The 19,499-nt window shown below is 42.5% G+C and overlaps 1 protein-coding gene across 2 annotated transcripts in view; it reads right to left on the reverse strand.

The window, feature by feature from the left end:
• The window catches only part of FBXW12 (F-box and WD repeat domain containing 12), a 30,827-nt gene extending 13,087 nt beyond the window's left edge, over nt 1–17,740 (reverse strand). For both annotated transcript variants that reach the window (XM_074958107.1, XM_074958106.1), the window contains exons 1-9: nt 17,515–17,740; nt 13,785–13,822; nt 11,756–11,919; nt 10,365–10,486; nt 5,356–5,565; nt 3,724–3,888; nt 1,364–1,571; nt 247–428; nt 37–164 (exon numbers count right to left, since the gene is read on the reverse strand). In XM_074958107.1, the coding sequence (XP_074814208.1) occupies nt 37–164; nt 247–428; nt 1,364–1,571; nt 3,724–3,888; nt 5,356–5,565; nt 10,365–10,486; nt 11,756–11,919; nt 13,785–13,822; nt 17,515–17,607 (1,310 nt within the window). In that variant the 5' untranslated portion in view covers nt 17,608–17,740. The remainder of the gene's footprint in view (nt 1–36; nt 165–246; nt 429–1,363; nt 1,572–3,723; nt 3,889–5,355; nt 5,566–10,364; nt 10,487–11,755; nt 11,920–13,784; nt 13,823–17,514) is intronic.
• Nucleotides 17,741–19,499: the final 1,759 nt, after the last annotated feature.

Raw genomic sequence — 19,499 nt, forward strand, 5'->3', positions numbered from 1 at the left:
GCTAGGTTTATCTAGTTACCAATTGAGCTTTCTTACCTTGACCATCTGTGGGTTCCCCCTAGTAAGTAATAGCGACTTGTCAGTGAAGAGATTTTGTTTACTTTTTTCCATGTGTACACACAGAGTGAGAGATCCAAAGATGATGTGACAACATGAAAAGAATCCTTCCAATTTAAAATAAAACACTGTAGTTAAAGTACAGTAAACAATGCAAAAAAATTAGTACTAAACAGTTGAGGCACATACCACCCATATTGAAGTGATTGTATTGTTGTGATGCTGGAAAGCTTCTAATTGAGTCCCAAAAATTGAATATAGTTTCAAGTTTGATCCACATCCTAGAAGAATTGTTTCTGTTCCATGCCCTTCCATGAGAATTGCTGTGGGCCAAGTGCTTTGTGGCAGTGTGAAACTTGCAATCTGTTGAGCTTTTATAAAGAAAATACAGTACTTGTAAACACACATACTTCAAAGATTATATTTCAACTCTAAAATCACTTATCTATAGCGATATCTATTTTTAAAAAGAAACCCCTTCTCTGGTGCCCAGACAGCTTGGGCCTGCTTACTATGAGCATATCATCAATGTTCTTGTCCATGATCTACCTCTACCATCCCATGATAGGTCTCCCTCTCTTTGTGATAGAGCTACATAGTCAGGAGAAGCAGTTGAACAGGAGCCCTATTTTTACATAAGGGGCTGCAGGCTTTGTGTTCTCGATGAGGGTCCCTTGACTTTGGAAATCACCTTCTAGCCACTAGGGACTGTGTGTGTATATTTTAATTTAGCCTCTTATCCTTTTGCATTCTGCAAGGGATACAGGGGGGGAAAAAACCCACTCTCTACTCCTTAAGAACAAAGGGGGGCCTGCCACTATATGCCAGTGGTCAGCTGGCTCTGAAGGAGCAGTGCTAGTGATTGTTTCCAGAGTTGAGTAGTCCTAGATGTGTGTGTCGGTGTGCCCTAGCTGAGCTTGACTGCTGGGACAGTACATAGGGAAGTGTTGGCTTCAGTAAGGACACAAGCTATGCACAGCTTTACAGATCAATTTCAAACACCTCAAACTGTAACCAGAAGCCAATTAGCATAGTTCCTGAAGAACAGCTGCAACAAATGCAACTTATTTTTTCCAGTCTCCTATAACAAGTAACAATGGATATTATCCACATTTAAAAAAAAAAATCTTGAGAGACCAAGTATAGAAAATTCCATCCCCAAAATAAAATGTTTTGGAAAGAGTTTTGTATCCTGAACTATAATAGTAGACATCTGTGATTACTACTGAAAAAAACAAAACCACAAATGGAATAAAATTATTTCTCTGCTATGAAGTGTTTATAGGCAATAGTTATCAAAACATACCTAGAACTTCCATTTTATATTTAGACTTTTTGACAGCTAGATCAAACACTGTGATGTTCCTTTGAACTGACATGCGATCTTGGTGCATTACTGCTATTCTTGCTGGTGCTTTTGGTAACCAGCAGACAACAGCACAATTGTTGACAGGCACAGAACTAGATACGGGTGGTTCATCCACTGGGTTAATCAAGCAATCTGTATAAAACATCTGGTATAGGGAAAAACAAAGACAAATATACTATTCAGTCTGCAGTGCCACCTATGAAAAAACCTTAAAGACTTCATAATTCTTGCTAAGGATTTTTTCCATAAAGAAAAGCTTTTTGCTAAATCAGATTTATTGAAGTTTATCTTTCAGTGGTTTATTGAAAGTCATCACGGTCTTAATAAAGTGTGAGTTTGATGCTTGTGAAAGTATGGGATAGGACCTGGCATAGTTGAGCCTTAGAGCTTGCCTCCACTTAGCAGGGGATTGACAGCCAGTGATCGATCCACCAAGGGTCAATTTAGCGGGTCTAGTGAAAACCCGCTAAATCAACCACTGATCGCTCTCCCGTAGACTCCACTGGAACCAGAAGCATAAGGTAAGTTGATGAGAGAGTTTCTCCCGTCGACCAAGTGCAGTGTAGACACTGCAATAAGTCAACCTAAGGTACGTCGACTCCAGCTACGTTATTCACATAGCTGGAGTTGCGTAACTTAGGTCCATTTAGCCCAGTACCGTAGAGCTGCCCATAGACTGAGCTGGATTTCTTACACAGCTCTGCCAGTGTATCTGAATGTTTAACGACAGCATTCTCTGCTATTCCACTCCACTTTCCTTTTGTCCAAGAGGCAGTTGTGCTAAAATGTGCATGTGGAAAGGGTGTAGGGGGTGTTGGATGCTAGCAGAGTACTGCCGAAAGTGGCACTTTTTGCACGAAGAAGGATCACAAATGACTTGTGGCCTGGTTTATTATTTTGTGAGGTGTTTCTAGTAAACTTTTCAGTGTCCATTCTAAAACATAATCTGACCTGTCAAGGGCGGTTGAAACTTTGTTGTTGCTCAAGTTATCTAATTTATAGTAGAATCTCTCTTTCACAAATACGAATCTAGGGTGAATTTAAAGCTGGTTGGGAAACAACATTTTCTGCAAAAATGTATCCGGAATTGGGACAAAAATGCCAAAATCTCAAATTTTCACAGAACTGAAATCCCACATTATTTTGTTTCAGAAACATTGAAACATGGTGTTTCCAAAATGAAATGTGCTCCCTAGGATCCCTGGCTGCCCATCTAGTAGGCTGCAGTGGAGATGGGGACACCAGAAACCCTGACAGCTGCTATGGAAAGTAATGATTGTCTCACTGCTGCCCAGCAGTTGTGAAATTGACCAGACTCTGGTCAAGTTACTCATCTTGCCAGTTTCACTGCTGCTATTTAGTGGTGGGCAGCAGTGAAACTGAAAATAATTGTCAGTTTGTCTGCATCTGCCAGAGTTCTTGGGTCCTCTGTAGCCTACCTGGTGAACTAACTGGGAGTGTTGATTCACAAGCTCCTGTTGCAGCCAGGGCTCTCAGAAGCTGGGCAATGGAGGGAAGTAACTGGCCTGGAAGATATGGGGTCCTGAATCCAGGGAAGTCCACATAGGCAAGCTGGCAGAAAACCAGGCAGGAGTCCAATATAAATTTGTCAAAATCTACCCCTCTCCAAAAAAACCATTTAGGTTTTGACAAATCAACAAATTCCGATGAAAAAAGTGTCTTGTTGGAATTTAGCTGAACCTAGCCGTTAGCAAGGAAATTCAGTTGTAAGATTTCTCATTCTGTAAAGATCAAGAGCTTGACAGTACCCTACTAGGTGCTTCAGATGCCCAACACTGAGAACAAGTTATTTGCTTACTCTTCCAGCAAAGGTTCTACGGTATTTTTATTTTTCTAATTTTCACATTAGTTATTAGCAGATATGGAAAATTGCTACGTAGGCTCTACTTGCACCACAAAAATTTTAAGCAACATTTTAGATATTCAAATTCAGCCTGTTGCATTACAAGCAGAGTGTTTTGTAACAGAGAAAGCTGCATTATAAATTATGTGTAATGCCATTAAGATTTATGGGATAAAATACATTGAGCACTTCGTTCAGGAAGGGCAAATTCTTTACGTGAATTAGGAAAATATTCTAACAAAGGAAGAATAAATATTTTCCTACTTTGAGATAGAGATTGTTCTAGTGTATATAAATGCTGCTGAGTCCATTAGTCAGTAAGATACGCCAATAGATCCAAGAGGAAGGCAAGAGACTATATTAAAACGTTGTAGAGACCCTATATTTAAATGCAGCTCCCAATTTTATGTGAGGGTTTAACAGCATACTGTACCTTTGGAAATGTATTTGCATTCTCAGTAGATCCAGCAACTAGACATTGCTTGTCCGGTGAACAAAGTAATAAATCAGTGCTAGAGTTTTGAAATGCTGCAATACATGAAACCTGATTTAGATTAGGAACTTCTAACGTATAGATAGCACCTCCTGCAGTAGCCACCTACAATAAAGAAAAGATGAGTAAGAAAGAAACATGGTTACATCCCAGCTTCTGTAAAAAAAGAATTTATATGAATCTGAAGGTTTCGTGCTCATGACATCAAGCATTTTTGTCTCATTTGAATTTAAACTTCGAGTGGTACTATCAGCACCAGGCTTGAAGACTAAAGTGTATCTTACATCAAGATGTGCATAGCACAGAGTCCCCCACATAGTCCATTCAAAAGAAAAGGAAACTTCCTACTGAGGCTTTTAAAAAGAAAAGGCGGAGTCCATTTTTAGGGGTCATCACAGATGCTTTCCCGATGCTCTTACAGCAGTTGGCATACAGGATGAACCACCTCCTTATATGTGTTGAATCAGACACCTTCTATGTATTGTGTATGAGGAGCAGCAGAAGCAAAAGGCAGTGGAGAGAGATTTCCTAATGATTCAACGTCTTTGATTCCAGTCTCTGAAGTGGGAATTCAATTCTCCACCAGTCCATCAAGTGCTGCTGCAGTAGCACAATGCCACTATGCTGTAATTTTGAACTGCTGTAATATACATTCAGTCCTCTTAACCCTGTTCCCAGCAGTTATGAGGAATATAGGAATGTGCAGTACTCATCCCCTCGCTAGCAGCACTAACTCCACAGAGGGCTGAAACAGTCACTTCCCAAATAAGCCCCATAGACACACAACTATAAATAAAGCCTTTTCTATTCCTATCCAAAATATGCACAAATTCTATTGTCCTCCTCTGGCATACTTCCACACCACACATGCCTGTACTTGTTCCATTGTAATAGCAAGGCAGAAGATGTACATTACAACCATTTGTGTAAGCACTTAGTATGTGGCATTTTCCTGTGTTCTAGATACATTGTTCCAAAAAGATGTAGACAAACTCAGGGGAGTCCAAGGAAGAGGGCTTGGAGGAAAGATTAGAAGAACTAAATATAATGTGGATAAGGAGCAACTCGAAGGGGATATGGTGGTCTCCAAAGTGTATAAACACAAGGGAGCATGACTGCTATAATCAACAGAAAAAGAATGAAGTTAGTAAAATAATAAATTTGAAGCTAAATATCAGAACTCCAGGCTGTGACAACTAAAGCCCTTGGAAGAGACACATCCACACAGTCTAGTGGTTAAAGTTCCATCCCTGAAGACTTTTGAAATGAGATTGGATGAAGCACTAGATCATAGATCATCCAGTGCAGAATAATTCTTTACAGACTGTCCTAGGATGAAATCCTGGCCTCACTGAAGTGAACTGAAGTTTTGCCATTGATTCCAATAGGGCCGAGATTTCACCTGAAGTCTCTTTCAATAAATTTTATGCACCTTTAATTCCTATCTCCCAGTGCTTAAAATGCACCATATCAGAAGCGTATTCCTCATTATTTTAAGTGAGCACATATCTAGGTGTAGCTGATCTTGTTAGATAAGTGGTCATTAATTTACAGTCACCTTGGTTTACTTACAGTTAGGAAGGGCTTATTGTTCACTGAGTAGGTAACCAGACTGGACGAGGACGACGATGTAGAGAATGCAGCAAGCTCTTCCCCAGTTTCTCCATGCCAGACTTTAATGGTTCCAAAGGCGTCTGTGCTGATTGCTAGTTTGTACTGTGGGACAGTAATAACCTTTACAAATGGCACTTCCTGGGAGGGACTTGACCATATCTGTGTACCCTGAACAAAAATATGCAGTTAGGGGCCAGCTTATGGGCATTTTAAATAGATTTAAATTGTTGTCAATAATGCATCCCCTTTTTCCCAGTTGCTTGTTTTCGTATGTATATACCATTGAAGATATTACCTATTTCAATAACATTTTCCTTGGTATTTTCCAGTCTGTGTGTTGAAAGTTTTCCTTTAACAAGATAGCCATTATTTTCTCCTTGTTGGAACTCTCTTCCCCCACTGGATTCTACTAATGACTCAGCTTACTCCATTGTATTTCAAAAATCCTAAATTGCAGCCAAGAAGCTGTTTCCAAAGATGACATTTTAAATAACCTGATGTTTCCTTTGCACCACAAATCTCACTTGTTCTCCCCACACGCAATGACTGCAGACCACAGGACTGGAAAATTCCACTCCTTCACCCCCACTTGATAGCAAGAATCTGCAACAGTTTTTAAATCTTCCTTCTCCCCTATTCTCTTTTACTGTCCCTACCATCTTTAGGGTACCATCACAAACTGGTCTGCATTGAGAATTAAAAGCACATTTTAGAGCCACATGTACATGCAGGCAAACTACACAGCAACATTTGCTACCTTGCTATGCAGATTCATCTCAGTTTGGACCCTTTGCTACTCAAGTCCTGGGTCTCTCCTGAGCAGGAACTACCAATAGCATTTCACTCTGCCAAAATGGATGGTGGTTTCTGAAGTGGTCTAATGATCACAAAAATTAAATTGAGACCAAGCACACTGCCACAAGTCATCTTTGCAAGAATTGATTCTAGTGGCCCAGTTCATCTTTGGCATAATTCTGTTCAGGTCAACTGATACAAGCGGAGGTGCACCTGCTTGCTTCCATGGGTCAAGTTCTATCCTGTTGTAACTGACACAGAAATCCTGGGCTGAACTCAACAGTAACAAACAGTGTTGTAAATTAGTCAGAAAATGGGTGTGCATGTCAGATGATTGATGTTATTGGTCACGGTCCATCGATTTACCATTTAATAGGCATGCAAATTGTAGGTGTGTAATACTGCATGCCAAGGGTTTGTAGGGGGGAAATACTACCAATACTGGCAGCAGCTAACTTAAAAGTTTGCCATATTATTGCACTCATTTCCCCAACCATGTTTACAAGGGTTTGTCTCTCATAGTTGATCTTGAATGCTTTACATTTGGCAAGTTAAACGACACTGGTTCAATTTAAGGTGTATTTTCTAACTGTACGTGATAATGTGCAGTCCTGGAGTACCTTAATATTACCATTTTAAATGTTGATTGCATTTAACAAGTCTAGTTTCAGAGTAACAGCCGTGTTAGTCTGTATTCGCAAAAAGAAAAGGAGTACTTGTGGCACCTTAGAGACCTACCAATTTATTTGAGCATAAGCTTTCGCGAGCCACAGCTCACTTCATCGGATGCATACTGTGGAAAGTATAGAAGATCTTTTTATACACACAAAGCATGAAAAAATACCTCCCCCCACCCCACTCTCCTGCTGGTAATAGCTTATCTAAAGTGATCACTCTCCTTACAATGTGTATGATAATCAAGTTGGGCCATTTCCAGCACAAATCCAGGGTTTAGCAAGAACGTCGGGGGGGGGGGGGGGGAACAAGGGGAAATAGGTTACCTTGCATAATGACTTAGCCACTCCCAGTCTCTATTCAAGCCTAAGTTAATTGTATCCAATTTGCAAATGAATTCCAATTCAACAGTCTCTCGCTGGAGTCTGGTTTTGAAGTTTTTCTGTTGTAATATCGCAACTTTCATGTCTGTAATCGCGTGACCAGAGAGACTGAAGTGTTCTCCGACTGGTTTATGAATGTTATAATTCTTGACGTCTCATTTGTGTCCATTTATTCTTTTACGTAGAGACTGTCCAGTTTGACCAATGTACATGGCAGAGGATACATGCCACAAGTACTCCTTTTAACAAGTCTAATTTCTCTAAAAGTAATATTCCCCAATAGCTGTCTTTAGGGGCACCAACCTAAAGCCTATTCAGTGACTATCTTAAAAATAGAAATCAACACATACGGCACTTTAATCTTATTGCAAAATTTCACATGAACCTTTAGGCAAGATTGTCAGGCTAAACATTGTGTAGTCTGTCCCCCCCTCCCCAGACAAAGCAGCAACAGCAAATACTTTACGCTCTTAGAAATGCTGATCTAAGATCTAATTCAAATGAGTCAATGGAGCTTTGATGCATGAAGAACCTTCACAGTAATAGGACAGAATACTAGAAATATGAATTGCTTGCATACTCTGCCAGATCTCTTTGTTCCTCAAATGTGGACAGAGAAGTCAGGGAAGAAAAGTCTGATCTCATTAATATACCATGGTTTTTGTGCTGTGATTTGAATTAGATATTGAACATTATGGATGGACCACAAGCCTGCATCTCTAGTCAGAGTTTAAGGCCGGAAGGAACCATCCAACACCCACACGCTAAACCCCACAATCAAAATGAGACTAAAGGACTAGCCTATTCTGTGCCACAGGCAGAGAATAGGAGGGCCCAACCTGCACCAGTGCCCGAGGCCCCCACAATGCCAGGGAAATGTCAGACTCTCCTAAAAACAAATTGTTTGCTCCTACAACTCCTATTGGGAGAGTGTTCGAGAACCTCTTTCCTCTGATGGTTAGAAGCCGTCTAAATTTCAGCCTGAATTTGTTCATGGACAGTTTACATTAATTTGCTGTTGTGCCAACATTGTCCTTTATCTTAAATAGCTCTTTGCCTCCCTGGTATTTACCCCTCCTCCCCCAGCATATTTATAGATGATAATCTTATCCCTTCTCAGACTTTTGCTAGCCTAAATAAGCCAAGCTCTTCCAGTCTCCTGTCATAAAATACGCCCTCCATTCCCCAGTCATCCTATTTCCTGAATGTGGGTGACCACAATTGTATCCAGTATCCCAAGCGAGGTGTTACTAGTACTTTGTACAATGGCATTATTGTTTCTCTGTCTCTACTGGAAATGCCTCTCCTAATACATCCTAGGATCGCATTTGCCTTTTTCACAGCCACATTAAATTGATGACTCAGTTATCCTGTTCTTGACCCATACGCCCAGGTCTCTTTCCTCCTCTGTCGCTTCCAACTGATGGACTCCACATGAGTACCTGGGGTGTTAATCTTCTGTGATCAAGACTGGCACTACTGCTGAAGCGGGCTTTAAACTAGGAGATGAGGTTGCAAGAGGCTCATGAAGTCTCCAGTGTATTGAAGCAAGGCATGGAGCAGGAAAATCAGCTAACAGAAGATATAGTAAGGGATAAGGGAACACCACAAGCTAGAAAACTGGGTGAGGTCTGAGGGAAACAACTGAAGTGCTTGTACACAAATGCAAGGAATCTGGGCAACAGAATGGAGGAACTGGTACTACTGGTGCAGGAGGTTAAACCAGATATAGGGATTATAGAAACGTGGTGGAAAAGCACTCATGACTGGAATAGAGGTATTGAAGGTTATGTACTGTTTAAGAGAGAGAAGAATAAAGGTAAAGATGGTGGGGTAGCATTGTACATCAACAAAGCTGTAAACTTAAAGAAGTGATAGTACAGACAAAATCTGCTTGGGTCAAAATCACATTGGGGAAGGGTTGTAAAAGGAGGTTCTCCTGGGATAGTATTAGGGGTCTGCTATAGACTCGAAGAGTCAGACTCTGTTATGGATAGCAATCACTTCAGTATTACTAGAGAAATACTTTGCGGACTTGTGTCATAATGGGAAACTTTAAACTTCCTTGATATAGATTGTAGAATAAATACTACTAACACTTGTAAGGCCCAGTTATTCCTGGATGTGACAGATGACAGTTTTCTTCATCAAATAGTCACTGAACCAACAAGAGGTGATGCAATTTTAGACTTAAATTTTGTTAAGTAGTGAGACGTCACAGAAGAGCAGGTCATAGGAAATAATCTTGGATTGAGTGATCACAAATTGATTCACTTTAAATTAAATGAAGGACAACCCAAACCATGTCATCAACTCTGTTTTTTTATTTCCAAAGGGCAGACTTTGGGAAAGTAAGGAAATTAAGTCAGTTGGAGTGAAGAGCTCAAGGACTTAAATCCGAAAGAGGCTTGAAATTTCTTCGAATCAACTATACAAAAACAATCTGTATTTTACAAAACTTGTAGGGAAAGGTTCCAGACCCCCCCCAGATGAATAGCCACCTCAAAAAAGGTTCATAGGAGGAAGCAGAGAGCTTATAGGGAACGGGAAAAGGGGCTTATCAGCAAACAAAGCTATATTGTAAAAGTTAGAAAAATGTAGGAATAAAGTGAGAATTGCTAAAAGTCAAGCTGAATTAGCTCTTGCCAAGGAAATTAAATAATAGAGTGGTTTTTTTTTTATGTAAATAAAAAGGAAGGATGAGGTTGGGCCACTATGCAGTGTGGGTGGCAAAGAGATTTAAGATCTAGGTATGGCCCCAAAACTAAAACTAGTGAGTGTTCTCTTCTGTACATTAAAAAATGCCACGATTTCCCCCTGCATAACATTAGAGAGATGACACTAGGAACAAAAACTGGGTTATCTGTAGTCCCCCTTCCTTATTTACATATTAGCCATCTAATGGCATCTGTATTTTTGGAATAGTTCACTCAGTTTGAATTGAAAAGCATGGGCAATGTTTGACCTGTATTTTAACTATTGCCTTCTGATGATTTAGAGCTATTCTAAAACAACAAATTGTGTGAGAGGAGTTGGATACATAATTGTTTTTTAAATGATGGTATCGCTATTCTTGATTGTGACACTGGACTTGTAAAGGAGTGTGCATCTCACCTCTTGGACCTGCCATGCTCGGATAGTGCCATCAGTAGATGCAGTGCAAACCACAGACCTCAGCTTTCCAGCGCCAAACACGTGCTCGTTGTCTGAGAGATAAGCCAGACCAACTATTTTACCTACAATAATAAAATACAACAAAAATATCAGTATGACCGTCAACTAATTTCATGGCCACCAGGAACAGTAAGGCCCCTATCCAGCAAAGCATTAAATAGGAGACTAATGGCATTAAGCAGAATGGGGATGCAAATCTGGGGAGGTCTGGATTGCTTCCTGGCACGTTATCATTCTGCACTTTCAAACACGGCCTAGTAGTTTGTTCCTAATATTCAGAGGAACAGTAGATACAGTGTTCCATTTTTCATGAGTGTGATGACTCACTTATTAGCGTAGCCCATGCTGTTATCCAAAACCTGTTCAGTCAAAATAAAAAAAACTTTTCATGCAACAACAACAACAACAAAAGTGTCTGCAGGAGAGAAAATAAATCACATAAATTATTCCCGATGCCGACGAGGTGATTAAACAATATTTATTTCAGCAAATAACTCTTCAGAATAATACCTGGGTAGTAATAAAATGCCTTAGTTAAAACTGTTAACCCTTTGCTTGACAATCTTACTGTTTGAAAATATGATGTATTCCAAAACTTGCATTCTAGTTGGTTTTATAATATGATGCCTTCATGGCTTGAGTTAGCATGAAATTAAAGGGTAAATTGCACTATCTGAAGGGAATATAATAAATTAGATTCAACTTTTATTTGCGTGTGGAATCCAGAGTCCAGTCTTATTTTTATGTGTGGGTGCTATTTAATTTGGACTTCACTGAAGGTGACATGCAACTCAGAGGATATAGGGCCAGATTTTTAAAAGGTGTATGTGTGTCTAAAGATAAAGATAGGCACCCAACTCCCTTTAAAAATCTGGCCATAGTTATCAGTGAAGAGAGAATTTATTTAAGCAGCATGGAACAACAGATGAGATTTTTATTTGGTTTTATGTCACTGTCTTTGAAGACGACATTTTCTGCAAAATGTTATGGGATGAAGCTAGTAATTTTAAAACATTCAGGGCTCTGTTCTCCCGAGAATGTGCACACCCCATCATACCATACAGCCAATTTTCCAAGGTGCTTCAATTGAATCTGAAGATTTTCCTCATGGTTTTGTACCAGTAAAACTTTCCAGCTTTTGGATTTGTGGGATTTGCATGTAAAAAAATGCATGCTCAAATTGGGAACAACAATTTTGCAGGCTGCTAAAGTCTTTATTGCTAATGTATAAAGCATTTGTCTGCCTAGATCCCATGAGGGGTTGGATCCATTTGTACAAAACACCTTACAACAACAGAAGTAACCATTCTTTTTACCGTTTTCTCACATACCTTTATGCCCCCTCATGGACCTACATATATAATCAGCTGATGGCCGGCCTGATGCCATTTCATGCTCAAGTTTGGAGCGGTGGAGATAGTACTGCTTCCATGTCTGCATACCTGGAGTCAGGTTGGAAATATTGCAAAAGGTCCAACGATCTAGGCACATCCTTCTATAAAACATAAAGGTGACACTATTCAGTTAAAAGTAGGGGATGGTCATTCTGCAACACTTTTCTTAACTATTCACATTTGCTGGATGTCACTAGCTAGGTACATCCAAATATTTGTCATGGATAAAAGCATGATTTTGTTATTTACTTGGGGAATTTAAGATGCGGCAGTGGAGAAAGGGAATTCCTCCCCAGTCACAAAACAAGACCCTGCAGTTACCATCATGAAATATGAAGAGATGGAAATAAGGAAACGCCATCATGGATTGAGAGTATAAACATCGATTTGTCTGCCTCCGCTATTTTGCTCACTGCAACATGCTGAAAATGTTTAAAAAAAAAAGCCCGGTTGCATATAACGCATTGGAGAAAACATTCTAGAACTGTTTGAGTGAAAGTGTAACTTCCTGAAGTACGGACAGTCAGTGAGAGACTTACAGCAATCCCCAGAGTGGGTGTGATTCAGCAGCACTTGAGTCTGTGTGCTTTTCCACTGACTTTATTAGGCAGAAGATCAGGCCCAGAAAGCACAATTTCTACTCCCTATAAAGGCACTTGTGGAAAGATGTGACTGAGAACCAGTTTTTCCTCTGAGATGTCCCCAACCTCTACAAGAGAGTGCCAGACCTTTGGAGAGTCTAACTGTACAAAAACAAGGTTTGTAAGCTCAAAATATGGTCACCTAAAATGAAAATGTCCCCGTGATAGTAAACACGCTCCCAGCCAATAGTGGTAAACTCTCCCGGAACCTGAACTGATCTGTTCTTTCCTAATTCTGGAATTTATTAATTTATTTGTAAATAATTTAAAAGAAAACATGCTAATGAAAGGTGCCAGCCTGTAGACCAAAGGCCTGTATTTGTCTGCTGAATAGATACAGCCCACTTGGTGGCAGCAGAAGCTTCCCCACTAGGGTGACCAGATGTCTTGATATTATAGGGGGACAGTCCCGATATTCAGGGCTTTTTCTTATATAGGTGCCTATTACCCCCCATCCCTGTCTCGATTTTTCACACTTGCTATCTGGTCACCCTATTCCCCACCCTGCCCTGTCAATGTACTTAGAAGGAAAATCTCTATAAGAGTTAGAAGATAGCAGTGAGGCCATAGGCTAGACTGAGGCTGTGCTAACACGGATGCCAATTAAGTTATAAGTTAACTGTGTTACTGCTGGGGTAACAGATGGGTCTGCCTTATTCATTACTGTATTTTTAAAAGATTATCCAGGGTGCCCAAAGCACTGGAGGGGTGCTCTTATTGCAGAGCAGTAACAAAGTTATTAAAATAAGGTGGTATTTGTATGACGTGGCTATAGTTTCATATCAGCCAAAGGGAATGGATTCCAAACACTATGGTGGTTGAAAAACCGTGTGCACACACATATACATGCCTTACAATCAAGCCTGGGAGCCCTTTGTCCACCATGTTGTATGCTCTTCAACTTTATGTAGTTTAAATTCTTGGGTCACAAGTATTTCCAGGTTTCTCATTCTGTGTATGCCCCAAGAGAGACTGGGTTCTCTCAGTCCCCATCAGAGTCAGTGAGGGGTGAGGGCACCCAAGTTGATGTTCAGCACCTTGCAGGACTGGTCTGTTTGAACTTGGTAGCCATGAAGCCCCTGAAAGGGCCCACCCACAGGAACACTAAATGACCACCTTCTTAGGAAAGGAGGTGCCAAAATGGGAACCAAAGGCTACTAAAAAAGGCAAAGCAAAAGTACCGGGCTATAAAAGAATGCCAATGCGGGACACTGAGCTGGGAACCCCAGGCAGTGCCCACGCTACCTGAAAAAGATCACCTTGCAGCTTGTCAGCTATTACAATACCCAGACTGGACTCCCTGAAACACTAAAAGGGGCACTCACCTCCATAGGGAAGTTGTGCCTGCGGCTTCGTTCCATGCCTATTACAAAGGGAAGGGAAAAAGACGAGACATTTTAGAATGAAGGAAGCTGAGTTTCAGACTTTTCAGTGTTACTGTGACTGACAGAAAAGAGAAGATAACACCAGTCATTGGAGAGGGAAGGGGACCAGGAAATCTTTCTAGGTCTGCCGTGCATCCCCATTTCTTTGAATCATCACTCTTTTAAAGTTTACATTTTGTTTGAATGTGTAGCACAACACAGTAAGGGGAATTTTCAAATCAATTAATTGGTTATAGTTTTACATTGATTTTTAATAGGAATTATACAGTTAAAATCATGAACAAAGTTTTGTAAATTTGGACATATGTATATGGACTGGCCTAGCAAGCTTTTTAGTTAAGTAGTTCAGGCTTAATCCCAAAATTTGAAAATGATTATTGTGACGTGAAAGATCAATAAAGATCTAAGCTTCGAACACCCAAATAACTTGCTACTAGCGGAAATAACATCAAATGGAGAGTAAAAACTCATTTTTACAAGATCCAGTAAGCTGAATGTATGTGATCAGATATAGATAGTGTATAGATCTTAAAGGATTGTTAACAGTTCAGTTTATACCACCCACTGCACATTTAGTGTAGGATATTAAAGCCATATAGAACACAGTAATATGGAGTATAGTACCGATTCAGAAATGTGCTAGATAACTATTCAAGATTGTATTTTGTTGACATTTCCTTCAGTGTTTGTGTACACATGCTTTATCTGTATGTCTGTTTACTTCGCCATACTAAAAGCATATATAACTATTTAAAGAGTGCCATCCTGCACCATCTAGGTATTTAAGGTAGCACAGTAAAAGCAATCTAAAACAGAAAAGCAGGTTAATATTGTAACATTAAAATGGGTTATTGCCACCTGCAGATGAAAAGAACAGATGGAGGACCTGTGACACAAGGATAAAAATAGAGGAAAAGAGGTTATAAATATGGGGCCAACAGTGGCCATAACAAACACATGCCTTCGGGGAAAAACCAAACCAATTCACCCACCCTTATATATTGTTTAAAGAGTATTCCACACCCTGGGGCCAACCACAGCAAAGTCTTGATCTCTTGCCAACCTAAAACATGGCAACTGGATTCTCAAAAGATGAGTGACATCTCAACATAGGTACCTGTCAGATTCCTCCAGGAGGCCTCAAATATATAAAGGAAAGTGCCAATTTGATATATCAGGTTTAAAAGGTATGCAGGATGGGTCTAATGCAATCCTGGCTGCTCATACCAGCAAACATATGCATAGCTGCACTCTGAACACACTGCAAGTGACAAACATTCATTTGGAAAGAGCATTTCCCAACAGCAGGATGGACTACACACTGCAGCTGGATTCCTGACAGCAGAGAAGTTGAAACGTCAAGCTGATATTTTTCATTGTTGTTCTCTCCCCCTGCTCCCAGTTCCGTCTAGGATGGGTTTACTCAAGACTTTGTACTCAGTGTGCTTGTTCTGAACTGGCTCAAATAAAATAGTCTCCTGAACTTTGCTTCAGTGGTTTGCCAACCAACTGCCATCTGTGTAAAAGCAGTTCTTAGAAATTGTTTGCAAAATAAGCACTGCATTATAATAAATAATGCTACTAATAATTTGCATTTTATAGAATCTTCCAGCCAGAGATCGTAAAGTGCTTTACTTTCATTAATGAATTTAGCCTCACTACTCTCCGGTGAGGTAGGGAAGTCTGAGTTCCATATATTAAATGGGGAACTCGGCGCACAGTTAAGCAATTTATTGGAAGTTAGACAGGAGTTTTATGCATAGCAAGGCAAACAGCCCAAATTGTTTGGCTCCCAGTGCTGTCCTTTACCTGGTAGGTATTGCTTCCTCTCTATTCCAGTGGAGAGGATCAGTCTTTTGGTTACAGTTATCACTGATAAACCATTACTGCAGATCACATGGGATGGGCAGAGCTTTGCGTCAAGTGTGAAATAAAACAGACTAGCTTTCTCACCTGGTCTAGCTGCTTTGAGTCATTCTGGAGAATCCAAAGGGGATCCGCAACTGGCATACAGCTGCTGTAATGGCTGTACACCCAATTCCAAACTTGGTCCCTGCTGTGCTCACTAGCAGGAGCACCTGACATTTTGTGTCACTATGAACGAGTCCCTATTTTCCTCCTCAAGATCTGCTCATCCCCACAGAGTAGGAGCAGGCATGGGGGCTAGGCAGGAGCCTATGTGCTTCCACATTGCAGAAACAAGATGGTGTTTGCTAGGGGAGGTTAAGAGATCCTGCAGCAGCTTCTGTTGCTGCCCTCCATTTTTTATCCTCCCCTGCCTCATTCTCTGCCCTGACCCTCCCACCCCTCTGGCGACAGCTGCTTCCCCCATGATGGCTTGGATGCAGCATAGGGAGTATGGAGAGTTTGGATGCGATAGCATGCTATACGCAATTCTTCTGCCATGGCAGCCAGGCAGAGACTAGAGAAGAGAAAACCTGCAGGCTCATGGGGGTGTGATCTCAGAGAGGCTGGGGCTGCAGCCCTGAGCATGGATCAGAGTGGGGTGATGATGGAGGTGAAAGAAAGGCTGGCTCAAGGGAAAGGCTCACTACCAGTGGTCATGAAGGGTGGGAAGGGAACACTTATGTGTAGTGATGATGGTTGTCTCCAGACTTGTGTGTGCTCCTCCAGCCCACAGGTGCTGGAACTACTGGTGGGGAGGGTAGGGTGCTGCTGCACCCCCTGGCTTTAAGTGATTTCCATTATATATAGGTTTCAGAGTAGCAGCTGTGTTAGTCTGTATCCGCAAAAAGAAAAGGAGTACTTGTGGCACCTTAGAAACTAACAAATTTATTTGAGCATAAGCTTTCATGAGCTACAGCTCACTTCATTGGATGCCCGATGAAGTGAGCTGTAGCTCATGAAAGCTTTATGCTCAAATAAATTTGTTAGTCTCTAAGGTGCCACAAGTACTCCTTTTATTATATACAGGGTTTACAGTTTGGTTCAATGACAGCACCCCTGCTCCAGCCTGCTGTCAATTTCACAGCTCAGACAGCTGGTGCCCGTGGCTGCTCTGCTGGGGTTTCTAAAGGTCAGGGCAAAACAAACACCCCCCAGGGCCACGCAGGTACTTTATTTGTGAAGCAGGCTCCCCTACTGCCCTGCAGGTGTGCTGAGGTGCAGTGGCGGGGAACTCGGGGGAGGGGAGAGAGAGAGAGAGAGAGAACAGGAACCACTGCATCCGATGAAGTGAGCTGTAGCTCAGGAAAGCTTATGCTCAAATAAATTGGTTAGTCTCTAAGGTGCCACAAGTCCTCCTGTTCTTTTTGCGAATACAGACTAACACGGCTGCTACTCTGAAGCAGGAACCAGTGTTATTTTGGTGGGAAAAGGCATCCCCGGGAGTGGGAAGAAGCGCTAAGGCAGCTCTGGTGGGACAGGGAGCTCTAGGAAATGGGCTTGCAAAGGCCCTTTCATTCCTCCAGCGCCAGGGCTCGCCCAGCCTGGTGCAGTGTGTCTGGGGAAAGAGAGAAGCCCCCACCCCAGAGGGGCAGGGGCCGTGCAGCGGCCCCCAGGGCTGGGCTGAGCAGACGCCACCCGCGTCCTGCCAACGGGGTGCGACCGACACGAGCCCGCGTCTCCCTGCGCTACACGCGCGGCTGCGGGCGCTGAAGCAGAGCCGAGGCGCCCCCCGCCGTGGGTGCGGCCAGCCCCAGCTGGGTACCTGGTTCACCCGCGCGGCGCGGAGCAGATCCGGTGCCTCCAGGTAGGAGAAGACGTGGACGAGGCAGTCCAGCGTGAGCAGCTCGCTGCCCATCTCCAGCCCGCACCCCCGCCGCGCCGGGGAGCGCCCGGCCGCTTCCACGCCTGGGCCTGACGTCTCTCCGCTTCCGGACCAAGTGTCCTGCTTCAGCTACAGCGGCTGCTCCGGGGCGGAGCTAGCGCGCCTGGCGATCAGCTGGCTGCGCTGATTACACCGGCACCGCCCCTTGCCCCAGGCACAGCGCGCCTGGCCTCTGCCAGCCAAAATACTTCATGGGCGCGGCCAGCGACTTGCACTAGGGCTGCTAAAGTGTAACGCAGCGCTGCGGGCGCGGGCACAATCTGCTCAGGACAGGACTAAATACTTTGTTTGAGGCTTGTCCTCTGTGCCCATTTGTAATCCTCTTTCTAAGCCCCAAGCCCCCTTCTCTCCTTTATTCCCTTCAACCTGTGTCAAGGCCCCGTCCTCTCATCCCTACCTGTGAGAGCAGAGTGGGCCACCCAGTGTTGAGATGCAGCTACTTCTAGGGTGGCACATGGTAGCTTGACTATGATACAATAACATCACATCTCTACATAGGGCAGGCAGTGAAGGTGAATCCTTGATCCGGCTGAAATGGCAGGGGGACTATCCATAGCCAGAATGCAGTTACCTGAGTTGAAATAGGACAAAGATTAAGGACACCCTCGCCCTCTTACTGAAAGTGCCATGGAACAATTAATGACCATCCGTGGTCATGACCTTGGTGTTGTCTCATCCAAAAACACCAGAGAAGCATTCTTTCCTCTAGAGGAGGGACCATGACATATGAAGGGAGCCAAGCAAGAAGACTTAGGGTAGCTAGTGGAAGGGGAAGGCTAAAAGCCTGGGGGCAAAGTTTCTATGGGTTTAGGCTGTAGTTTTGCTTTAATGCTTTTCTACAAGTTTTACTGTGATCTACAGCTATACTGAGTGAAAGAAGAAAGTGAGCATGATGGAAACCTGGAGAGCTTCCTTAGCTCTCGTCCCCTAACACCTCTACTCTACTTGCACTACATTGTTGACATCTTCATCATCTGGACACATGGAAAAGAAGCCCTTGAGGAATTCCACCATCATTTCAACAATTTCCATCCCACCATCAACCTCAGCCGAGACCAATCCACACAAGCGGTCCATTTCCTGGACACTACTGTGCAAATAAGCGATGGTCACATAAACACCACCCTACACCGGAAAACTACTGACCACTATACTTACCTACATGCCTCCAGCTTCCATCCAGGACACACCACACAATCCATTGTCTACAGCCAAGCTCTAAAATACAACCGCAATTTCTCCAAGCTCTCAGACAGAGACAAACACCTACAAGATCTCTATCAAGCATTCTTAAAACTACAGTACCCACCTGCTGAAGTGAAAAAGCAGATTGACAGAGCCAGAAGAGTACCCAGAAGTCATCTACTACAGGACAGGCCCAACAAAGAAAATAACAGAATGCCACTAGCTGTCACCTTCAGCCCCCAACTAAAACCTCTCCAGCGCATCATCAAAGATTTACAACCTATCCTGAAAAATGATCCCTCACTCTCACAGATCTCGGGAGACAGACCAGTCCTCGCTTACAGACAGCCCCTCAGCCTGAAGCAAATACTCACCAGCAACCAGACACCACACAACAAAAACACTAACCCAGGAACCTATCCTTGCAACAAAGCCTGATGCCAACTCTGTCCACATATTTATTCAAGTGACACCATCATAGGACCTAATCACATTAGCCACGCCATCAGGGGCTCATTCACCTGCACATCTGCCAATGTGATATATGCCATCATGTGCCAGCAATGCCCCGCTGCCATGTACATTGGCCAAACCGGACAGTCTCTACGCAAAAGAATAAATGGACACAAATCTGATATCAGGAATCATAACATTCAAAAACGGATAGGAGAACACTTCAA

Source organism: Natator depressus, chromosome 7 (genome assembly GCF_965152275.1).
Source record: "Natator depressus isolate rNatDep1 chromosome 7, rNatDep2.hap1, whole genome shotgun sequence".
NCBI lineage: Eukaryota > Metazoa > Chordata > Testudines > Cheloniidae > Natator > Natator depressus.